We start from the raw sequence: 24,051 nt of genomic DNA, 5'->3' as shown, positions 1-24,051 counted from the left end.
GTAGACTGTGCCGTGTGGATTGGACAAGCATCGCATTGCGCTCAACTTGTAACATCTCCTCTCCTTCAGGCTGAACCGGAGGGTTTCTCCCATTTCCACCTCTACGTCTGTGCAGCCTTCCTGGTGAGGTGGAGGAAAGAGATTCTAGAGGAGCGAGACTTTCAGGTAACACACGCGCACACACACAGGCGACAAGACATCCGCCAGACTGTAATTGTGGACTTGTTCATGGTCCACATCCCCGTCGCCATTACCTCCATGGTCATTAACTGTCAGGTTCAGAGGGCATTAGCGGATGGCGCTAGACATCTGCTAGAAGGTGACTTTGCTGGCCCTGCTCACCAGGAAGCGTGCAGCCGCACACCGGCTCTTACAAACATTGGCCTCTCACACAGAAGTACATGACGTTTCAGTGGGGCAGCAATTTTCTAAAAACAAAAGCCTCAAAAATCACCATCGCTTAACGGGAACAGTTAGGGTGTAACGGTACGTGTATTTGTATCGAACCGTTTCGGTACGGGGGTTCCGGTTCAGTTCGAAGGTGTACCGAACGAGTTTCCACACGGACATAATAAGTAGCGTAGCGCACGTTGCGTAAACAATGCACACTGAGGCACAACACACGGCATGCTAGCAACAACCGGGCTACGACAACATATAAAAGCCAGAGCTGGAAGACCCTCCTGCCTGGTTAAGATCTCCCGTTTGGGAACACTTCGGCTGCACGGTTTGCCGACATTGTTCAGCAGCGGTAAGGCATGCTTCTGCTAACACGTCAAACATGCTAACCCATTTGAAGCGGCACCACCCCCAAGTGAACATCGCTTCAACAAAGATAAAGACGAGCAAACAGATCCCACCTCTTACTGCAAAGTTAGCCAGGCTGGGGGGGGAAGAAAAGTTAATCTGAGGCTGAGTTGACTTGAAACTGTTTAATGTTGCACTTTTTATATGTAGAAGAAAAGTTTTGTCATTTTATTTAATCTGAGCAACAACTTGAGGCAGTTTAATGTTGATTAACTGCCAACTTAAACAAGTTGAAAAACTTATTCGGGTGTTACCATTTAGTGGTCAATTGTACGGAATATATACTGTACTGTACAATCTACTAATAAAAGTCTCAATCAATCAATCAATCAATCAATCAATCAAAAAAAGCACTTTATATGTAGAAAGGTTTTGTTAAGAAACCATTCTGAGCCCTACCTTATTTAGTTTTTATTTTATATATGTTGACCACATTAACCCTGGCAATGGACTCTGTGTGTATATGTATGTTATGCCATTGTTTACAAATTTGGTAAATAAATAACCCAAAAATGTATATTTTGTTGTTTTCTTACTGTACCGAAAATGAACTGAACCGTGACCTCTAAACCGAGGTACGTACCGAACCAACATTTTTGTGTACCGTTACACCCCTAGGGAATAGGGATGTTTACCAAATCCGGTACTTTTTTTTTTTTGACACCGACCGATTCACGTAAAATCCAACAGTGCCATGTTTAAGTACCTAGGTTGCGCGTGACGTCAGCTGGCTCTTTAAACTTAAGCACTTGGCGATCACTCCAGCAGCACTGAGAGCAGACTCAGCCAAGCGACCTGCAGGTAATGTTTAAATGTTCAATGCAAATACCGTAATTTCCGGACTATAAGCCGCACCTGACTATAAGCCGCACCAGCTAAATTTAGGGGAAAATACAGATTGCTCCACATATAAGCCGCACCCGACTATAAGCCGCAGGGTTTTGATGTGTAATTAGCGTAGTATATAGGGGTTCCTGCTACCACGGAGGGGATTGTCGGGACAGAGATGACTGTTTGGGAACGCAAAGCGTCCCATTTATTAACTATAAATCTTTCAATCATTCAATCAAACTTTCACATCTTTGACATGGCGAACAGCATTCATGCAGAGTACAAATAATACAACGGTGCAAAGTAATACAAAGTGCTCGCCTGTACGTTATCAAAATAACCAGCCTACCGGTATATGAAAAGTCAGTCTTTAATCATTGTGTCATCGTCTTCCTCCTGCGTACTAAAACCACCGAAATCCTCTTCGTCGGTGTCGGAGAAGAACAGGCCGTATATAAGCCGCACCCTTGTATAAGCCGCAGGGACCAGAACGAGGGGAAAAAGTAGCGGCTTATAGTCCGGAAATTACGGTAACAAAAATTTACTCGAAAACATTTATTTATTTATTTATTTTTTTAAATGCGCTAGCTTAATGCCAATATACAGAATGACCAGCAATTAGGTTTACAAGGTGAAACTAATGCCAGACATAGGCTCATAACAAGCAACTTTCCTTTTTAGATAATTTTGATGATTATGGCTTACAGCAGGAGTCACCAACCTTTTTGAAAGCAAGAGCTACTTCTTGGGTAGTGATTAATGCGAAGGGCTACCAGTTTGATACACACTTAAATAAATTGCCAGAAATAGCCAATTTGCTCAATTTACCTTTAACTCTATGTTATTATTAATAATTAATGATATTTACACTTAATTGAACGGTTTAAAAGAGGAGAAAACACGAAAAAAATGACAATTCAATTTTGAAACATAGTTTATCTTCAATTTCGACTCTTTAAAATTCAAAATTCAACCGAAAAAAAGAAGAGAAAAACTAGCTAATTCGAATCTTTTAGAAAAAATTAAAAAAACAATTTATGGAACATCATTAGTAATTTTTCCTGATTAAGATTAATTTTAGAATTTTGATGACATGTTTTAAATAGGTTAAAATCCAATCTACAATTTTTTTAGAATATATAACAAATTGGACCAAGCTATATTTCTAACAAAGACAAATCATTATTTCTTCTAGATTTTTCAGAACAAAATTTTTAAAAGAAATTCAAAAGACTTTGAAATAAGATTTAAATTTGATTCTACAGATTTTCTAGATTTGCCAGAATAATTTTTTTGAATTTTAATCATAATAAGTTTGAAGAAATATTTCACAAATATTCTTCGTCGAAAAAACAGAAGCTAAAATGAAGAATTAAATTAAAATTTATTTAGTATTCTTTACAATAAAAAATTTTTTTTTTACTTGAACATTGATTTAAATTGTCAGGAAAGAAGAGGAAGGAATTTAAAAGGTAAAAACGTATATGTGTTTAAAAATCCTAAAATCATTTTTAAGGTTGTATTTTTTCTCTAAAATTGTCTTTTTGAAAGTTATAAGAAGCAAAGTAAAAAAATGTATGAATTTATTTAAACAAGTGAAGACCAAGTCTTTAAAATATTTTCTTGGATTTTCAAATTCTATTTGAGTTTTGTCTCTCTTAGAATTAAAAATGTCGAGCAAAGCGAGACCAGCTTGCTAGTAAATAAATAAAATTTAAAAAATAGAGGCAGCTCACTGGTAAGTGCTGCTATTTGAGCTATTTTTAGAACAGGCCAGCGGGCTACTCATTTGGTCCTTACGGGCTACCTGGTGCCCGCGGGCACCGCGTTGGTGACCCCTGGCTTACAGCCTATGAAAACTTAGTATTGAAAATGTCAGAAGATTTGGGGTTTCCAAAAACTGTAAACCATCCATCCATTTTCTACCGCTGGTCCCTTTCGGGGTAGAGGAGGGTCGCTGAAGCCTATCTCAGCTGCATTCGGGCGGAAGGCGGGGTACACCCTGGACAAGTCACCACCTCATCGCAGGGCCAACACAGATAGACAGACAACATTCACACTAGGGCTGCAACTAACGATTAATTTGATAATCGATTAATCTGTTGATTGTTACTTCGATTAATCGATTAATAATCGGATAAAAGAGACAAACTACATTTCTATCCTTTCCAGTATTTTATTGGAAAAAAACAGCATGCTGGCACCATACTTATTTTGATTATTGTTTCTCAGCTGTTTGTACATGTTGCAGTTTATAAATAAAGGTTTATATAAAAAAATAAAATTTAAAAAATTGCCTCTGCGCATGCGCATAGCATAGATCCAACGAATCGATGACTAAATTAATCGCCAACTATTTTTATAATCGATTTTAATCGATTAGTTGTTGCAGCCCTAATTCACACACTAGGGCCAATTTAGTGTTGCCAATGAACCTATCCCCAGGTGCATGTCTTTGGAGGTGGGAGGAAGCCGGAGTACCCGGAGGGAACCCACGCAGTCACGGGGAGAACATGCAAACTCCACACAGAAAGATCCCGAGCACACGATCGAACCCAGGACCTTCGTATTGTGAGGCAGATGCACTAACCCCTCTCTGCCACCGTGCTGCCAACTGTAAACCATGATCATCAAAATGATAAAACATAAACTTGACATATTTCGCTTTGTATATAATAAGTTTATATTAGAGATGTCCGATAATATCGGTCTGCCGATATTATCGGCCGATAAATGCGTTAAAATGTAATATCGGAAATTATCGGTATCGTTTTTTTTTTTATCAGTATCGTTTTTTTTGTTTTTTTTTATTAAATCCACATAAAAAACACAAGATACACTTACAATTAGTGCACCAACCCACCCCATTTACACTCATTCACACTAATTCACACAAAAGGGTTGTTTCTTTCTGTTATTAATATTCTGGTTCCTACATTATATATCAATATATATCAATACAGTCTGCAAGGGATACAGTCCGTAAGCACACATGATTGTGCGTGCTGCTGGTCCACTAATAGTACTAACCTTTAACAGTTAATTTTACAAATTTTCATTAATTACTAGTTTCTATGTAACTGTTTTTATATTGTTTTACTTTCTTATTTATTCAAGAAAATGTTTTTAATTTATTTATCTTATTTTATTTGATTCATTTTTTGAAAAACTACCTTATCTTCACCATACCTGGTTGTCCAAATTAGGCATAATAATGTGTTAATTCCACGACTGTATATATCGGTTGATATCGGTATCGGTTGATATCGGTATCGGTAATTAAAGAGTTGGACAATATCGGATATCGGCAAAAAGCCATTATCGGACATCCCTAGTTTATATCACATATTAGTTTCACGTTTGAAGTTGAATTGCTGAAATTAACGGACTTTTACACAATCTTCTAATTTTTTGAGTTACACCGGTTTGTAAAGCTATTGGCCAGAAAGGGGGGATACAGGTGTACCTAATAATGTGACCAGGTGAATATATACAGTATGTACAATGTACAAAGTTTATTTTCGACCGTGTGTGTGGGGAAAAAATGTAGGTCTTTTTATTTGTCTTTAAGATATATATTTAACAGTGTATTTAACCTTTGGAGAGTATGGGGCGTGGGTTCATGCCTCCGCAAAAGAACATTTTGCGGACATACGCAGAAAGTCGGTTATAAAAGTGACTGTGGAGCAAAATGTACGCAACATTTATATAAAGCATATCCAATACATATTATTGTTTTAAATGTAGATCAAAATCAAAATAGGTCCCCTTTAACATTACTTTTCATGAAAAAGTAGGTTTTACAACAGTAAATTCTTAATGAGAAAATTCAGGCATATATAGGAAGTGGGTATCTATGAAGGATCCAAATGATGTATTTTAGTATGCCGCTGGTATTACTATTATTCTCTACAGATACAATGTAGAGAGTAGGCACGTAAGGATATGGAAATGTTATATCACAGTTATTATTAGGACTAACTCTGGACAAAAGTATTGGGACATTTAGGACTACCACAGGACAAAAGTATTGGGACATTTAGGACTACCACTGGACAAAAGTATTGGGACATTTAGGACTACCACTGGACAAAAGTATTGGGACATTTTGGACTACCACTGGACAAAAGTATTGGGACATTTAGGACTACCACTGGACAAAAGTATTGGGACATTTAGGACTACCACAGGACAAAAGTATTGGGACATTTAGGACTACCACTGGACAAAAGTATTGGGACATTTAGGACTACCACTGGACAAAAGTATTGGGACATTTTGGACTACCACTGGACAAAAGTGTTGGGACATTTAGGACTACCACAGGACAAAAGTATTGGGACATTTAGGACTACCACTGGACAAAAGTATTGGGACATTTAGGACTACCATTGGACAAAAGTATTGGGACATTTAGGACTACCACTGGACAAAAGTATTGGGACACCTACACTAAAGTATTGGGACATTAACAACTCACACTAGACAACAATATTGGGACACTTAGGACTAACACTAGACAACAATATTGGGACACTTAGGACTAACACTAGACAACAATATTGGGACACTTAGGACTAACAATAGACAACAATATTGGGACACTTAGGACTAACAATAGTCAAAGGTATTGGACACCTAGGACTAGCAGCAGCCAAAATGCGGACCCGACCAACGCTGCTTGCAGCTTTAATTATTATTATTATTGCGGTATTGTTGAATGTGCTCAAAAAGTGCTTATACACACACTAAAATCTTTTGACCGAGTTATTATTATTTTTAGATAACTGAAATAGTTAGACATACTGTTAGAAAACCCACTATGTGTGGATGTTTTGTGTTTGTGTCACATATAGTGTTTTAGTCTCAGTATTTTATCTGGGTTTTTTTAATGTCTATAAGATTTTATTGCTTTAAGCTTTTATTGTTTATCGGTTTGTACTGTAGCACTTTTAAGATTTAAAAGTATTAGTATTCTCATGTATTATTTCAGGCGGGCGTTGTCAGCGGTCCTTGAATGCACCTTCAAAAATACCTCTGTTTTGTATTTTTCGGAGTATAGAAGGATCACTCTGTCCTAAGAGAGAGCGGCATGTAGGTTCAATGTGCACAACTCAATATCTTAGTTTAGATTGGGGGATGTCGTTTTTGAATGGGGAAGGACGTTAATGTTTTTTATTTGCATGGTAGCATTTAAGCTAGCGCCAGTGAGTTTATTAAAGTGCAGTTATTATTACGTTTTTTTTTATGCTTCTAATTTAAAACGTGAATCGTTGGGGGTTTTACCGCGGTTGTCATTAATATTGTTTATCGTCACATACCTAATATAGAGTAATAAAGGTATATTTTTGTGTGTGTTTGTATCAGTTTTTGTCACCTGAACATGAACCAAATAAGGGGCATCTATTTCCATAGTTTCGATGAATTAAGTAATTGTTCATTGACTGTAAGTGTGTAGTTATATTATATCCCTGGTGGTGTTATGGTACATGCGTCTGCCTTTTTTTTTACCACCGGGCATGGGTTCGATTCCCAGCCAGTGTTGGGTGGGGAAGAGCATCCGGCGTAAAACCTAAGCCAAAACCACTCGTGCGATTGACTGGCGACCCGGTCCTTCAGGGGGTGTGCCATGTAATTATAATGCATATGTAACTACATTTAGGGACTTGCATATTGGAATGCATGGGAAACTCCACCTTTATCATACATTCGGCATGGAGTACACAGCCCGCCATCACAATCAAGCCGCATATACCCCGCACAGTTGCAGCTACTAGCTGGAGTCCCATGCAGACTACCAAGTGGGGCATCAAGGACAAAGTATCCATCTTCATAGACATGAGAGGAAAGTAAGAGTTGCACAGTGAGTTGAGTACCAGGGTGTGAATAAAAAAAGGGAATGGAGATGAGTATACTTTAGAAAATGAGGCTCTTTTATAAGGCAATTACATCATCTCTTGTTTAGCCTTTCAGCAACAGCATACATGCCATTAGTATGTCCGAAAGTGCCTTATTTTTGTTTCACAAGGGCATCCCGGATTTTATATCCAGCACTCGGGTTCATTCTGAGATCCGAAGCTGTCAGGAGTTTGTAGACGAGACGCGAGCCCAACTCATCTGTCACGACCTAAGTTTGTCTTTTTTTTGTTGCATTTTGTATCGAACATGGGGAACTGCACTTTTTTTGGAAGTTTGTCTACCAGTCACAATCTTTATGTAAGACAAGAACACATATGTGGGTTTTTTTATGCATTGTAATTGGGGATGTCCGATAATGGCTTTTTTACCGATATTCCGATATTGTCCAACTCTTAATTACCGATACCGATATATACAGTCGTGGAATTAACCAGTGGCGTGCCGTCGCTAGAGGCAGGGGAGGCGGGCCTCACCTGCCGTCATGGAAAGAAAAAAAAATGTAAAAAGAAAAAAATATTAGTTAAATTGTTATATGTATCCAGTGATTATACTAAAGTTATTTTCCATTTAACTTCACCAGTTTTAGATTATTTTTATTTTTATTTTCACATTCATTCAAATACTGAGAAGAGACGGTGCGGTGATCAGCAGCCAGTTGAGGCACGTCACTGATTTGTGCCTCTACATGGATTGTGCACAATGACTCGGCTAACTGCTGAGCTGCTGTGCAGTGAGACTGTATTGCTATATGAATTATATCAGCTAACTAAACTATGGCATAGTTTAGTTAGCTGAGGTATATAATGTACAGTGTATTTTGTCAAAAACTGTATGTGTGTAACGTATTTCTTGTGCTGAGCATTCATAAATCTGCTGCAAAAGACGTACTGGTTGAGGCTCGCAGTAATCCGGCCTCCTGGTGGTAGAGGGCGGTAGTGATCCCAGAGATCATTCCTCGGCCGCAGAAGAAAAGAAAGCGATTGTTTATTTCCTCTAGCCTGGACTTTTATTAAAAACATGGAGGATTACATACGTAAAATAAAACAGTTTTCTAAACTGGACTTTCAATCGAAGCAGGAGGTAATAATTAAAGGTAGACCAACGCCGGAGCTAAAAGGTTTGCTTTTGACTTCGGGACAGAAGACCCGTTCTTTTCAAACGGCGTGGTACACACGCAAAGGCTGGCCAGCAAGAAAGGTAAGACCATAATAATGTTTTTTTTATTAAATGTGCTTTTTTTGTGTGCTACAGTTGTGTAAAGAATGCTGGTATGAGCTTTTAAACATAACCCGTTAACTGCTGCCAATCACATGGTGAATAAGATACTATTTAGGGTTCATATGTTTGTAAATCTGACTGTGATGATGCAGTGCCTCACCAGACATTAACCTCACCGCACGCCATTGGAATTAACACATTATTATGCCTAATTTGGACAACCAGGTCTGGTGAAGATAAGGTCCTTTTTAAAAAAAAATTATAAAATAAAATAAGATAAATAAATTAAAAGCATTGTCCTGAATAAAAAAGTAAAACAATATAAAAACTGTTACATAGAAACTAGTAATTAATGAAAATGAGTAAAATGAACTGTTAAAGGTTAGTACTATTAGTGGACCAGCAGCACGCACAATCATGTGTGCTTACGGACTGTATCCCTTGCAGACTGTATTGATATATATTAATATATAATGTAGGAACCAGAATATTAATAACAGAAAGAAACAACCCTTTTGTGTGAATGAGTGTGAATGGGGGAGGGAGGTTTTTTGGGTTGGTGCACTGATTGTAAGTGTATCTTGTGTTTTTTATGTTGATTTAATTAAAAAAACGGAAAAAAACAAAAAAAAAAACGATACCGATAATAAAAAAAAAAGATACTGATAATTTCCGATATTACATTTTCAAGCATTTATCGGCCGATAATATCGGAAGGCCGATATTATCGGACATCTCTAATTGTAATGTGTAAAATACGACAAGTACGAGGTGGCTAACAATGTAGCTAATGGGAGTACTCCCCTGTGCCCATAGAAACCCAAGTAACAACTTCTAAGAACGGCGCCGCTATCCGCCATCTGGCAATCGCCACCGTCGTTCTGTGGCGACTCCACCGTGGAGCGAAATAGCAGAGACTGTTTATTAGATCTCCTGAATCCACGCACAGTCACGTGATAAGGCGAGTTGTAGTAAAGTGAACCACAAACTGTTTTATCCCTCCTTCCAGAGTAACACAAGCAAATAAGCTAGGGCCTGTCAAAAAACGGCTTCTGAACGGCAACACCACTGAACCTCTCGAGCTTTGCCGTCATTAATACCCACAAACGGGCGACTTGACTCGTGGAAAAGATGGATTTCATTAACTTTACATTTTTTGTAGCTAGCAACAACACAACGTCCCTGGTGAGCGTTGTACACACACACAAATCTTTTTCAACTCCCGCTAACCTGGTCCCTGTTTTTAGCTGGTATTTCACATTGGATCCCATATCCCCATATAGCTGCCCGGGATATGCCTGTAATATGATTATTTACATTTTGGGCCGCCAGAATCTGCATGTCAACATCCATTTGTGGCAACGAGGTGAAATTAGCTGAAAACCTTTGACAAGTTGACTTCATGTCGGTCCCTTCCGGAGCCCATTAGCACGTTTCAAAATTGTATAATACGATCCGCCTTGAAAACGGATGATTTAATTTTGAAAAAAACTGGATCATTTATTTTATTTGGACATGACTTCCTGTCTCACCCAAGAAGATTTTAGTATTGCGGCGACCGGCAAATATAGGATATTTGGCGTAGGGATGCAGAGCAGCACGTATATTTTTTTACATATAAAAGTGTGTATATGTATGTCTGTGTTTATTTATCCATCCATCCATTTTCTACCGCTTGTCCGTTTCGGGGTCACGGGGGGTGCTGTAGCCTATCTCAGCGGCATTCGGGCGGTAAGCGGGGTACACCCTGGACAAATATATATATATATATATACATATATATATATATTTATATATATATATGTATATATGTATATACATATATATATATATATATATATATATATATATATATATATATATATATATATATGTATATATGTATATACATATATATATATATATATATATATATATATATATATATATATATATATATATATATATATGTATATACATACATATATATATATATATATATATATATATATATATATATATATATATATATATATATATATATATATATATATATGTATGTATATATATATATATATATATGTATATACCGTATTTCCTTGAATTGGCGCCGGGAATATAGTATTCGCCTGCCTAGAATTACAGCCGGGTCAAACTCGTTTCGCAAAATAATTAGCGCATGCTTGGCACTTCCGCCGGGTCAAATATGAGTCATTAAATGACTCCCGCCTCCAGGTGGTAGAGGGCGCTAGTGATCCTTCTTGCGACTACCAGTACTGCAGGAGACAGGTACTGCAGAAGAAGACAACAAGCAGCAAGCATGCAGCAATTGTTTGCTTGCACTTTTAACATGGAGGATTACATATCTAAAATAAAACCGTTTTCTAAACTGGACTTTCAATCGAAGCAGGAGGTAATAATTAAAGGAATATCTCCAGAGACTTTTAAAATTGAAGAAAGATGAGAAAGACTGCCTTTGATCAGAAGCAGCTGCACATGGACCCATCTACAAGTAAAGGTAAGATCATAATAACGTTTTTTTTATTAAATGTGTTTTTCATGATAAGGTATGCGCCGGAGTGAGAAGAGGTTTTAAAATAATTAGAGCATGCTTGCTCATTCCGCATGGTTTTGGTAACCGCAGGAGTGAGAAGAGGTTTTAAATTAATTAGCGCCCCTGCGGCTATTCAAGGAAATACGGTATGTATATATATATATATATATATATATATATATATATATATATATATATATATATATATATATATATATATACATTTATATATATATATATATATATATATATATATATATATATATTGCTCCATATATAAGCCGCACCCGACTATAAGCCGCAGGGTTTTGATGTGTAATTACCGTAGTATATAGGGGTTCCTGCTACCACGGAGGGGATTGTCGGGACAGAGATGACTGTTTGGGAACGCAAAGCGTCCCATTTATTAACAATAAATCTTTCAATCATTCAATCAAACTTTCACATCTTTGACACGGCGAACAGCATTCGTGCAGAGTACAAATAATACAACGGTGCAAAGTAATACAAAGTGCTCGCCTGTACGTTATCAAAATAACCAGCCTACCGGTATATGAAAAGTCAGTCTTTAATCATTGTGTCATCATCTTCCTCCTGCGTACTAAAACCACCGAAATCCTCTTTGTTGGCGTCGGAGAAGAACAGGCCGTAAATAAGCCGCACCCTTGTATAAGCCGCAGGGACCAGAACGAGGGGGAAAAGTAGCGGCTTATAGTCCGGAAATTACGGTATATATATATATATATATATATATATATATATATATATATATATATATATATATATATATATATATATATATATATATATATATATATATTAGGGCTGCAACTAATGATTAATTTGATAATCGATTAATCTGTCGATTATTACTTCGATTAATCGATTAATAATCGGATAAAAGAGACAAACTACATTTCTATCCTTTCCAGTATTTTATTGAAAAAAAACAGCATACTGGCACCATACTTATTGTGATTATTGTTTGTCAGCTGTTTGTAAATGTTGCAGTTCATAAATAAAGATTTATTTAAAAAAATATATATATATATATAAAAAATAAAAAAAATAAAAAAATTAAAGCCTCTGCGCATGCGCATAGCATAGATCCAACGAATCGATGACTAAATTAATCGGCAACTATTTTTATAATCGATTTTAATTGATTTAATCGATTAGTTGTTGCAGCCCTAATATATATATATATATGACATCTATATAAGTCTATATAGTTGTGTGTGTATATATATACATATATATACACTGTATATATATATATATATACACTGTATATATATATATATATATATATATATATATATATATATATATATATATATATATATATATATATATATATATATATATTTATATATATATACTTCTTATATTCATGTTGGTCTTATATATGGGCCAATATGTTAATTCTGCATTCTGCCTTTGCTTAATATCCCACAGGCGTATAACTAAACTCCCTGATTCCACAACGCACACATGCACACATTCAGCCAAATGTCATGGTGGCATTTCACAACTGCAAATGATCTCTCACTGCCCATTTGTTCGCGTCCTCGTGTCTGCTGTCTGCACATAATGGAACACAGGTGTGTGTTTGTGTGTATATGTATACATATGTGTGTGTGTGTGTGATAGTGTACAGTATGTCCACCGATTTAGAAAATTCATACAAGGGAGGTTTACAGCCCACATAATAGACTTTTGAAGTCTTTTTGGCCCAGATTAGTGTCCGTAGGGAACAGTTAACAGTTCTTTCCCCTTCCAGCTTCATGGTTTAATTCCAAAAGATTTCTGCTTCTTGATCCACTGAGTCTGAGAGTTCAGATGTGGGCCTGGCAGGTTCTTAAGAGCCTGTTGAGACGTTCTTGTCAGCTCAAACGCCACAAAACGCAGCCCACTTCTGCCGTGTCTGTTTTTCTTTCTGCTTATTCTAATTCCCAGTAATTAAGAATCACGCCGTTTTATTACTTCCTCTTTAGTGTCTTTGCGTTTGACAGAGAAGCAGTTGCAATCTAAAGTTTGTGTCATACATGATTGATCACTTTATCTTCTTGTCATGTGGAATTTGATCAACCATAACATGGGCATCATACACCAGTTGTGACATCTTGAAGTATTGGCTGCATAATGGAGTCCACTTTTTTTTGGCAGTCTCCCAACTCATTTTCTGCCTAAATGGGCTGCCATGGCAGTCACAATGGACTAAACGGGATGAGAGCAAGACCATCTACCTGTGTGAAGTCAACTCCCCTCATCATTGCAAATATTACAATAAGCCTACCATTCGTTTGTGCTACTTTTGTGCCGGTTTGGGCATTTCAGCAATTTTTAGTTTTTGCCGTTACATTATTTAAGTTATTCTAATACATTTTCTGACTAGTGATGTCATCTCATCTTGACACCTTGTCAAAATCACCGCAAACTTCCCATTCGCTTGTGATAATTTTGTGCTGCAAAGCTATTCTACTTTTTATGTTAACGTGTTACTGTTCATAACCAGTGAAAATATCCCCATACATGTCCCAATCATTTGTGCAACGTTTGTTCTGCAAAGTTTTTTTTGGCCTATTAGAGTTTTATTTTATTAATGTTTTATCATTTTCATGTCATGAACATGTTAATATTCATAACCAGCCCCCCAACCATGTCAAAATCACCCCAAACTTGTCCCATTAATTTGTGCTGCAAAAATTTGTTGATAGCAATTTTTTGGCTATCATAATATTTACATAATTAATGTTTTCTATGTTTGTTTTAAACGTGTAATTAATGTTATTATTCATAACCAGCCCCACCAAACATGTCAAAATCTCCCCAAACTTGTCCTATTTGTTTGTGATAAAAAACATTTTTTGTGTAACTATTATAGATTTTATGTTATTAATGTTTCATTATTCATAACCAGCCCCCTTACCTTGTCAAAATTTCCCCAAACATGTTCGAAACATTTGTGTGCTGTAAATGTTTTCGTCAAACTATTAGTTTTTTATGTTGTTAACATTTTATATTATCTATGTTATTAATGTGTAATTAATGTGTTATTATTCCTAACCAGTTCCCCAACCATTTCAAAATTCCGCCAAACTTTTCCCAATTGTTTGTGCTGCAAAATGTTTTTGCTATCATAATATTTACGTTATTAATCTTTCCTACTTTTGTTTTAAACGTGTAAATAATGTTAGTATTCATATCCAGCCCCACCAAACATGTCAAAATCTCCCCAAACTTGTCGTATTTTTTTGTGATTAAAACATTTTTTGTCCAACTATTATAGATTTTATGTTATTAACGTTTCATTATTCATAACCAGCCCCCTTACCTTGTCAAAATTCCCCCAAACTTGTCCAAAACGTTTGTGCTGTAAATGTTTTTGTCAAACTATTTAAGTTTTTTATGTCATTAACATTTTATATTTTCTATGTTATTAATGTGTAGTTAAAGTGTTATTATTCCTAACCAGTTCTCCAACCATGTCAAAATTCTGCCAAACTTTTCCCAATTGTTTGTGCTGCAAAATGTTTTTGCTATCATAATATTTACGTTATTAATCTTTCCTACTTTTGTTTTAAACGTGTAAATAATGTTAGTATTAATAACCAGCCCCACCAAACATGTCAAAATCTCCCCGAAATTGTCCTATTTGTTTGTGATTAAACATTTTTTGTGTGTAACTATTATAGATTTTATGTTATTAACGTTTCATTATTCATTACTCGTCAAAATGTCCCCAAACTTTTCCCAATTGTTTGTGCTGCAAAATGTTTTGGCTATCATAATATTTACGTTATTAGTGTTTTCTACATTAATGTTTTAAACGTGTAAATCATGTTATTATTCATAACCAGCCCCACCAAACAGGACAAAATCTCCCCAATTTAATTGTGATTTTTTTTTTGGTCTATTATAGATTTTATGTTATTAATGTTTCATTATTCATAACCAGCCCCCTTACCTCGTCAAAATGTCCCCAAACTTGTCCGAAATGTTTGTGCTGTTAATGTTTTTGTCAAACTATTAAAGTTTTTTTATGTCATTAACATTTTATATTTTCTATGTTATTAATGTGTAGTTAAAGTATTATTATTCATCACCAGGTGCCGAACCATGTCAAAATTCCGCCAAACTTTTCCCAATTTTTTGTCTGCAAAATGTTTTGGCTATCATAATATTTACATTATTAGTGTTTTCTACATTAATGTTTTAAACGTGTAATTCATGTTATTATTCATAACCAGCCCCACCAAACAGGACAAAATCTCCCCAATTTAATTGTGATTTTTTTTTTTTTGGTCTATTATAGATTTTATGTTATTAATGTTTCATTATTCATAACCAGCCCCCTTACCTTGTCAAAATGTCCCCAAACTTGTCTGACCCGTTTGTGCTGTAAATGTTTTTGTCAAACTATTAAAGTTTTTATGTAATTAACATTTTATTTTTTCCATGTTATTAATGTGTAATTCAAGTGTTACTATTCATAAACAGCCCCACCAAACATGTCAACATCTCCCCAAACGTGTCCTATTTGTTTGTGATTTAAAGGTTTTTTTGCCTAACTACTATTTGTGCCGCACACTTTTGTATGTTATTAACGCTTTTTATTTAGTATGTTATTAATGTGTAATCAAAGTGGTATTATTCATAAACAGCCCACCCCCACCTTGTCAAATTCTCCCCAAACATTGTCCCAAACCAGCCCCGTAACATCAATCAATAAATCAATTTCCTTTATTTAACCAGCTAACGACTCAATGAGATTAAAATCTCTTTTTCAAGAGCAACCTGACAAGGAGGGCGGCACAAACAAAGTTACAAAATAATTACAACAAGACAATACAACAGAACAACAGCAGTCATACCACAACAAGTCACAAATAATTTAAAACAATTAAGTAATAATTCAATTGAAAAGCAATAAAATTTCCCATAAAAACAATGGACGGCTGGTTATGAATAATAAAGTGTTAATGACATGAAAACTATAGTAGTTAGCCGGAAGACATTTTGCAGCACAAACCTGTGGGATGAGTTTAGGGAGATTTTGACAAGGTGTGAGGGCTGGATGACGTCAGTAATCAGAAAAAGTATTTTATAATTACTTATAAAATGTCTTATTTTAAAATTGACCATGATAAGGAAGGCCAACTTCACACAGGTGGACCATTTTAGAGAAAAAACCAGCAACGTTCATGGTAAATGTTGCCATGTATTGTAGTGAAGGGAACAAGGTTCCCCTGACAGGTAAAGTCAGGAGGTAAATCTCTACCTGTAGTCCAAAGTTTGCCAACTTCAACAAAGAAAATGATCAGAAATGACCTAACAGCCACGGAAAGTCCATCCCTAATACGTCAAGCTACGCTCGCTGGACATGAAGCGGCCATTGAGCCCAGTGCAACATTAATAGCATATTGATTTTCTTCATCTTGGTGAACTGCAACCTAATAACAGCTTTCACCTTTAAATCCAAACACCCTAGTCAAAGTTGTGTGTCGCTCCTTTGCTGAGGAAGACAAACCAAAACGACTACACTTTTTAATTAAACGTCAGAATGAAAATCATTTAAAAAGGATAATTTGCGCGTGGTTATCAGACATTGTACGGCGAGTTAAGCCTGAATGTCCTCTCCTGTTTGTGGGCTCGGACTGGTTAAGCCGCTAAATGGAAAGCAGGAGGCGGAGAGAGCGACTCCCTAAGCAATCTGCCCTCCAACGTTCCGCATCAGCGAGCATGCTTTCGCTAACTGAAGACCTGGGATGCATGCTAGTTAGTGTACATGCACACACGTGTCTTTGAACAGCAGGCGCGCAGACAGGGAAACCTTAGCATGCCCATGAATTATTCCTTCCAATCCCCACGCACATGTTATTCCATTTTATGTACACATTCATGAATCTCTTGTCACGCAGTACATGCAGTCAGGGCTACACTGCAAAAAGTCAGTGTTCAAAACACAAGAAAAAAAAATAGGGGCATTTTACTTGAACTAAGCAAAAATTATCTGCCAATAAAACAAGAAAATTCGGCTTGTCAAGACTTTCCAAAACAAGTAAAATTAGCTAACCTCAATGAACCCAAAAATACCTTAAAATAAGTATATTCTCACTAATAACAAGTGCACTTTTCTTGGTAGAAAAAACAAATATGAGACCTTTTTTCTCAATATGTTGAAAAATATTCTTAAAGTAAATGCTAGTGCCATTATCTTGACATAATGATATGCACTCGGCATTACATTTCTTGCATTTTCCCATTGATAACATAACATCATCGCGCCAAGTGCGTGCTCTTTCAGTCAATTAGTGTGCAAGGAATATATATATATATATATATATATATATATATATATATATATATATATATATATATATATACCGTATTTTTCGGAGTATAAGTCGCTCCGGAGTATAAGTCGCTCCAGAATATAAGTCGCACCGGCTGAAAATGCATAATAAAGAAGGAAAAAAACATATATAAGTCGCACTGGAGTATAAGTCGCATTTTTGGGGAAATTTATTTGATAAAAGCCAACACCAAGAATAGACATTTGAAAGGCAATTTAAAATAAATAAAGAATAGTGAACAACAGGCTGAATAAGTGTACGTTATATGAGGCATAAATAACCAACTGAGAACGTGCCTGGTATGTTAACGTAACATATTATGGTAAGAGTCATTCAAATAACTATAACATATAGAACATGCTATACGTTTACCAAACAATCTGTCACTCCTAATCGCTAAATCCCATGAGATCTTATACGTCTAGTCTCTCACGTGAATGAGCTAAATAATATTATTTGATATTTTATGGTAATGTGTTAATAATTTCACACACAAGTCGCTCCTGAGTATAAGTCGCACCCCCGGCCAAACTATGAAAAAAACTGTGACTTATAGTCCGAAAAATACGGGGTATATATATATATATATATATATATATATATATATATATATATATATATATATATATATATATATATATATATATTAGGGCTGCAACAGCTAATCAATTAAAATCGATTATAAAAATAGTTGGCGATTAATTTAGTCATCGCTTCGTTGGATCTATGCTATGCGCATGCACAGAGGCAATTTTATTTTAATTGTTTTTATTTTTTTATAAACCCTTATTTATAAACTGCAACATGTACAAACAGCTGAGAAACAATAATCAAAATAAGTATGGTGCCAACATGCTGGTTTTTTTCCAATAAAATACTGGAAAGGATAGAAATGTAGTTTGTCTCTTTTATCTGATAATTAATTGATTAATCGAAGTAATAATCGACAGATTAATCGATTATCAAATTAATCGTTAGTTTCAGCCCTTATATATATATATATATATATATATATATATATATATATATATATATATATATATATATATATATATATATATATAAAAAAAGATATATATATACATGTATATATATATATATATATATATATATATATATATATATATATATATATATATATATATATATATATATATATATATATATATATACACATGTATATATATATAAAAAAATATATATATATATATATATAAAAAATATATATATATGTATATATATATATATATATATATATATATATACTATATATATTACAGCCCGCCCCCCGACCAAAATTTTTTTTATTGTAATTCTGAAGAATTTATCTGAATGTGCATGAACTATTTGTGTTCAAAATTGTTTGAAATGTCACATGTTAAATGTTTAAAAATTAACTGTCAGTTTGCTGTACTGTGCCAACTGTACTACTACATGAGTAGTACAGTTGAAAATAAAACAGCAAAGTTTTAATTATCAGACACAATTGTGTCAAAGTCAGGATTTTTTTTTTTCATGCTTGAAATAAGAAATTCTTACTTTAAAAAAGTAGTTTTATACTTGTAAGTGTTGATGACACAGCTTTGAAACAGTTGATATTTTAGTTTCAACATGTTTTACTTAATATAGGTAATCAAATCTCAGCAACAAGCTGTAATATCTTACTGAGATCATTTAGGACCAAAACCCTTAAAACAAGTAAAACATTCTAACATAAAATCTGCTGAGTGAGAAAAATTTTCTTATCAGACAGAAAATAAGCAAATATCACCCTTATTTGAGATATTTCATCTTACTTAGATTTCAGTTTTTGCAGTGTGGTGAGATTCCGCGGGTTAAATTAAAGTCATAGCGGAATAAACCAATGTGGGGAAAAAAGCAGGCAAGGTCCTGAACTCCCGATATGAATATTCGGTTTCTTTTTAAAAAAAATTAAAATGTTCTCAAGTGCAGTCGATAACAGGAGACATTCTGCCCCAGAGGTTTTGTCAGGGATCATGAACTCCTGATTAGCGGGACAGTGATCTTTTTGAACTTTCTACTGGGAGTTAAGTTGTTAAATGGGCTTTTTTTTTTGCTTTGTAGGCTTGAGGATGTCAAGGTTGAAGTGGCTTTATAATTAAAACAAGGCAGTGGAGAACATAATATTTTGCTCCCTCGGTTTTCGTTGATCTCTTCCAAAAGGTCAGACAAAGACCTAATTGTGTGAACAAAAACTTTTTTCTATAAGAAATAATCCAAATGATCTGTTTATCATATTTTAAAAGGCGTCATATCATTCTCGTTGTCTCTCCTTCGACACTTGGAAAGTTCTCTTGCCGTCTGAGAAGTGTTGTATCCCAAATAGCTGCAATCGCTTTCTCTTAAGGTCATCATGTGTGATTTCCACAAACGTCTGTACACGTAGAAGAAGGAGAAACACGCCATGTCTGGATGACTCGCCTCCATCTTTCCAGTGGTTAGCTCTGAGCTACGAAACCGTTTTATTATGAAGCTGGCTGTGGCGTGTTCTTTCTGACGTCACTTCCTGTGTGGGCGGGGTCTTTCTGGCGTCACTTCCTCTCCGAACTCACTTTGTAAACAATCAATGAGTCCATACAAAGCTAAGTGCCGGAGATTCAAGAATTACACGGCTGACTTACCCGTGTAAAAATTTGTCCGAGGAGGGGGACCTTAAACGCTGGTTTAGTGTGGCTGAAACGGGGTTTAGGCTAAATAATTATTCGTTTAAGGCAGAGGTGTCAAACTCAAATACAAAGTGGGCCAAAATTTAAAACTGAACAAAGCCGCGGGCCAAGGTTGAACAAATTAACCTTTTAATAGGGACCCAAACAAGTTTTGCATTGAATATTGAACAAGCAAGGCTTATATAACTTTATAGTGACATGCAAAATCCAGTTTCAAATATTAATAATAATAATTAAAAAATATCAATGGCATATCAAACACAATTTAAATAAAAATTGAATGCCTCTTTTCTATTTGCAGCCTTCTGAGGTAAATATCAACATTAACTTTTTCCACAGGCTAATAAATTTGAAAATAAAATAATGAATAAACCAACCATTCAGGACTTTAAACTGCTCAGTTTGCAACACACTGATCTAATCTGATGTGCCCAAGCCAGATACCTGCCATCTTTTCTTGGATGCTAGTTCATTAATGTCGGGGCTCAGGCTTTGAGCTGAGGCAACCTTCATTATCCAACCAAGGTGTTCATCAGTCATTATATCTCATCCACCCGGACCACAGTCTTGGGCGCATGCCTTAAACGTACTCTACGAGCTATCGTCACGTCCGCTTTTCATCCACTCTAACATCGTTCAGACCCAGTCACAAGATATATGCGGCTTCTGTACGCACACACGAGTGAATGCAACGCATACTTTATCAACAGCGATACAGGTTACACTGAGGGTGCAGGTATAAAAAACGTTAACACTGTTAGAAATATACGCCACACTGAGATTCCACACCAAACAAGAATGACAAACACATCTCGGGAGAACATCCGCACCGTAACACAACATAAACAAATACCCAGAAGCCTTTGCAGCACTAACTCTTCCGGAACGCTACAAAATTCACCCCCGCTAGCACCAAACCTCCCCCCCACCCACACAGACCTTGTAGCGTCCCGGAAGAGTTAGTGCTGCAAAGGGTTCTGGGAATTTGTTCTGTTGTGTTTATGTTGTGTTACGGTGCGGATGTTCTCATGAAATGTGTTTGTCATTCTTGTTTGGTGTGGATTTACAGTGTGCCGCATATTTGTAACAGTGTTAAAGTTTTTTTATTCGGCTACCCTCAGTGTAACCTGTATCGCTGTTGATCAAGTATGCGTTGCATTCAATTGTGTGTGCGTGCAGAAGCCGCACATGTTATGTGACTGAGCCAGCACTCGTTGGACTGGCTGAAAAGCAGACGTGACGAGTTTCGGGAGGGACGCTGACGTTTGGAAGACTCCCGGGAGGGTTGGTGAGTATTAGAATCACCGCCGTAATATAAAAAGGCCAGAGTTAGACACCCATGGTTTAAAGGGTTAAACGACTTTTTGTAGACATGGCCTTAGACTGTATAGAAAAAGGACACTTCCGCTGGCGACTGCGTTTTTTCCCTTCGCACACGAATGACGTAGCTCGCCCAAAGCTGACAAAAAACATCACATTCAGGTTCGCATTGCGTTTAGACTGAAGTTACATTTGAAAAGATCAGAGTCCAATCGGATTCAGACTACCTCATGATGTGGCCTGAATGTGATGCACACAAATCCGATCTGTGTCACTTAAGGGCCAACAAAATCTGATTTGTTGTGCAGTGTAAACGGGGCCATTGTGGAAGTTTGTGGGTGAAGCAGGACTTTTCTTGGCACACACTGGAGGCGACTTCTTCACAGACGAAGGCACATCGCCATGAATCATAAAAGTTAAAAGTAAAGCACTTTTTACTCCAGATGAGGCGGAAACTTTGTGTAGTGACTTGTGCCGGTTAAAACCAACAACAGAACATTTTCTTTCATTGGGTTTCATCGTGGACATGATGTTGTAGCACAGCCGGATTTACATCAATTAAAATAGACTGACTGGCGTGAGGATGTTTGGGTACGTTTCTACCATGTATGGATAATCCGCTGACATCACACTTGAACGAAATTCCAAACTAACTGTTTAGGAAAGAAGAGAAGATTGTTTTATAAATATATATCTGCAATGCCTCCACGGTTTGGTTTCAAATATTGGGGACTTTTGCAGATCCCAAATACACATAAGCAGGTACCAATAGGTAAGAAATATTAGTGTTGCATGATAAGGCTTCTTTAATACAGCACAATATTAACACAAAACACATTTTATAGAGAATTGTTGTAGTTGCAGAAAACAATGGGACATACAGTGTTCCCTCGTCTACCGCGAGAGCTAGCTAGGTTCCATGCAACCTTCCATCTAAGGTGCGCCTGCGCAATTGCGCACTGCTCACGCGTCCTCTGCGCACAGCAAATCTTTGCCGCGCACACAATCAAATCCCACTCTAAACAAAATAAACAAAATCATTTGTTTTGTATGATTTTGCAATGCAGCTGTGAGTAACAGGTGACGAAAGGCGGCCACAACAGATAAAACTGTTTGTCAACGGTGTTAAATTATTGTAACGTCTGTGGAGACGCTTAAAGGAGGACAGGAATTCCATCGGTCCCTTTATTTAGCAAAATTGTTTGTCGGCCATAACCACGCCAAAAAATGTGTAAAATACTTCTATCTAGCAAAACTAGTCTTTTTCTACCGTTCAAATCAAGCCAAAAGCAACTCTTTGTCATCTGTTATATCAACAGCAGCCGCTTGCTCTCTCTCACCTGCACCAACACATACACTGTGGCAATTAGCCACTGATGCGTTTATGGCCACACACAAAGTTGGACAACTCCAACACCTAAACAAAGTGTAAATTCCAGGTCGTTATACTATGACTCCTCAATCAGATGTGTGCTTATTCTACTGTCATTTATTAAGAATGTACATTTTTGGATATTAATCATGAAATGATGTTACTAGATAGATTACAGAATTGCTAATAAAAATATTTATTTTACAGACAGAAAGTTAATAAACACTTCATCTCATGCAACAATGTTTTAGGGGAACTAAATGTGATCTCTGAAAGGGGTACACAATCTTTCCAAAGCAGGACCCCCACCCAGGCATAAAATACTATTAGAAAATAATCTCTTGAAATTGACTACTGTCACTTGATTATAATAATAAGACATTTACATTGTTATGTCAGGTTTGAGACAAATGTGCTGCTGGTATGGCCACAGTGTCACGCACCTGTCTGTATTCCGCTGAATTCTCAGAGTGTTGGTGTGTTTGCTCACACACATGAAAAATTAGAGGGAACATTGGTTCCATGCTATTTATTTTATAATGTATATGTATTTTATATGCATCTTAGCTTTAGAAACCGCCCCACACACTGTTATTAACCATTTGCACACATTCCTTACCACTTCCTTCTCACACTTATGCAATTCTATCACATTATATTTTATTTGGCTACTCACTATCGGCTGTTTTTCGTGTAAGGAGTGAGAGTTGTTGATACAGTCTTTCTAAAAGACACTGTTATTGTTGTCAATTATTTTCCTCCTTCCTACTTAATAGAGGTGGCAATCTTTGGGCACCTTACGATTATTCGATTAAAAATCGATTATTGATGCAGCTTAAATATATGTATTATTTTTGTTTGACTACCATATTTTTCGGACTATAAGTCGCAGTTTTTTCATAGTTTGGCCGGGGGTGCGACTTATACTCAGGAGCGACTTATGTGTGAAATTATTAACACATTACCGTAAAATATCAAATAATATTATTTAGCTCATTCACGCAA

General features: G+C 36.1%; 1 protein-coding gene across 2 annotated transcripts in view; it reads left to right on the top strand.

Moving 5' to 3' along the window:
• tbc1d22a (TBC1 domain family, member 22a) overlaps positions 1–24,051 on the top strand; it is a 283,486-nt gene that overhangs the window by 213,515 nt on the left and 45,920 nt on the right. For both annotated transcript variants that reach the window (XM_062064592.1, XM_062064593.1), the window contains exon 13: positions 70–165. In XM_062064592.1, the coding sequence (XP_061920576.1) occupies positions 70–165 (96 nt within the window). The remainder of the gene's footprint in view (positions 1–69; positions 166–24,051) is intronic.

The sequence above is a fragment of the Entelurus aequoreus genome, linkage group LG12 (genome assembly GCF_033978785.1).
Source record: "Entelurus aequoreus isolate RoL-2023_Sb linkage group LG12, RoL_Eaeq_v1.1, whole genome shotgun sequence".
NCBI lineage: Eukaryota > Metazoa > Chordata > Actinopteri > Syngnathiformes > Syngnathidae > Entelurus > Entelurus aequoreus.
Note: the sequence above shows the minus strand (reverse complement) of the source record. Positions and strands in the feature narration are given on the sequence as shown.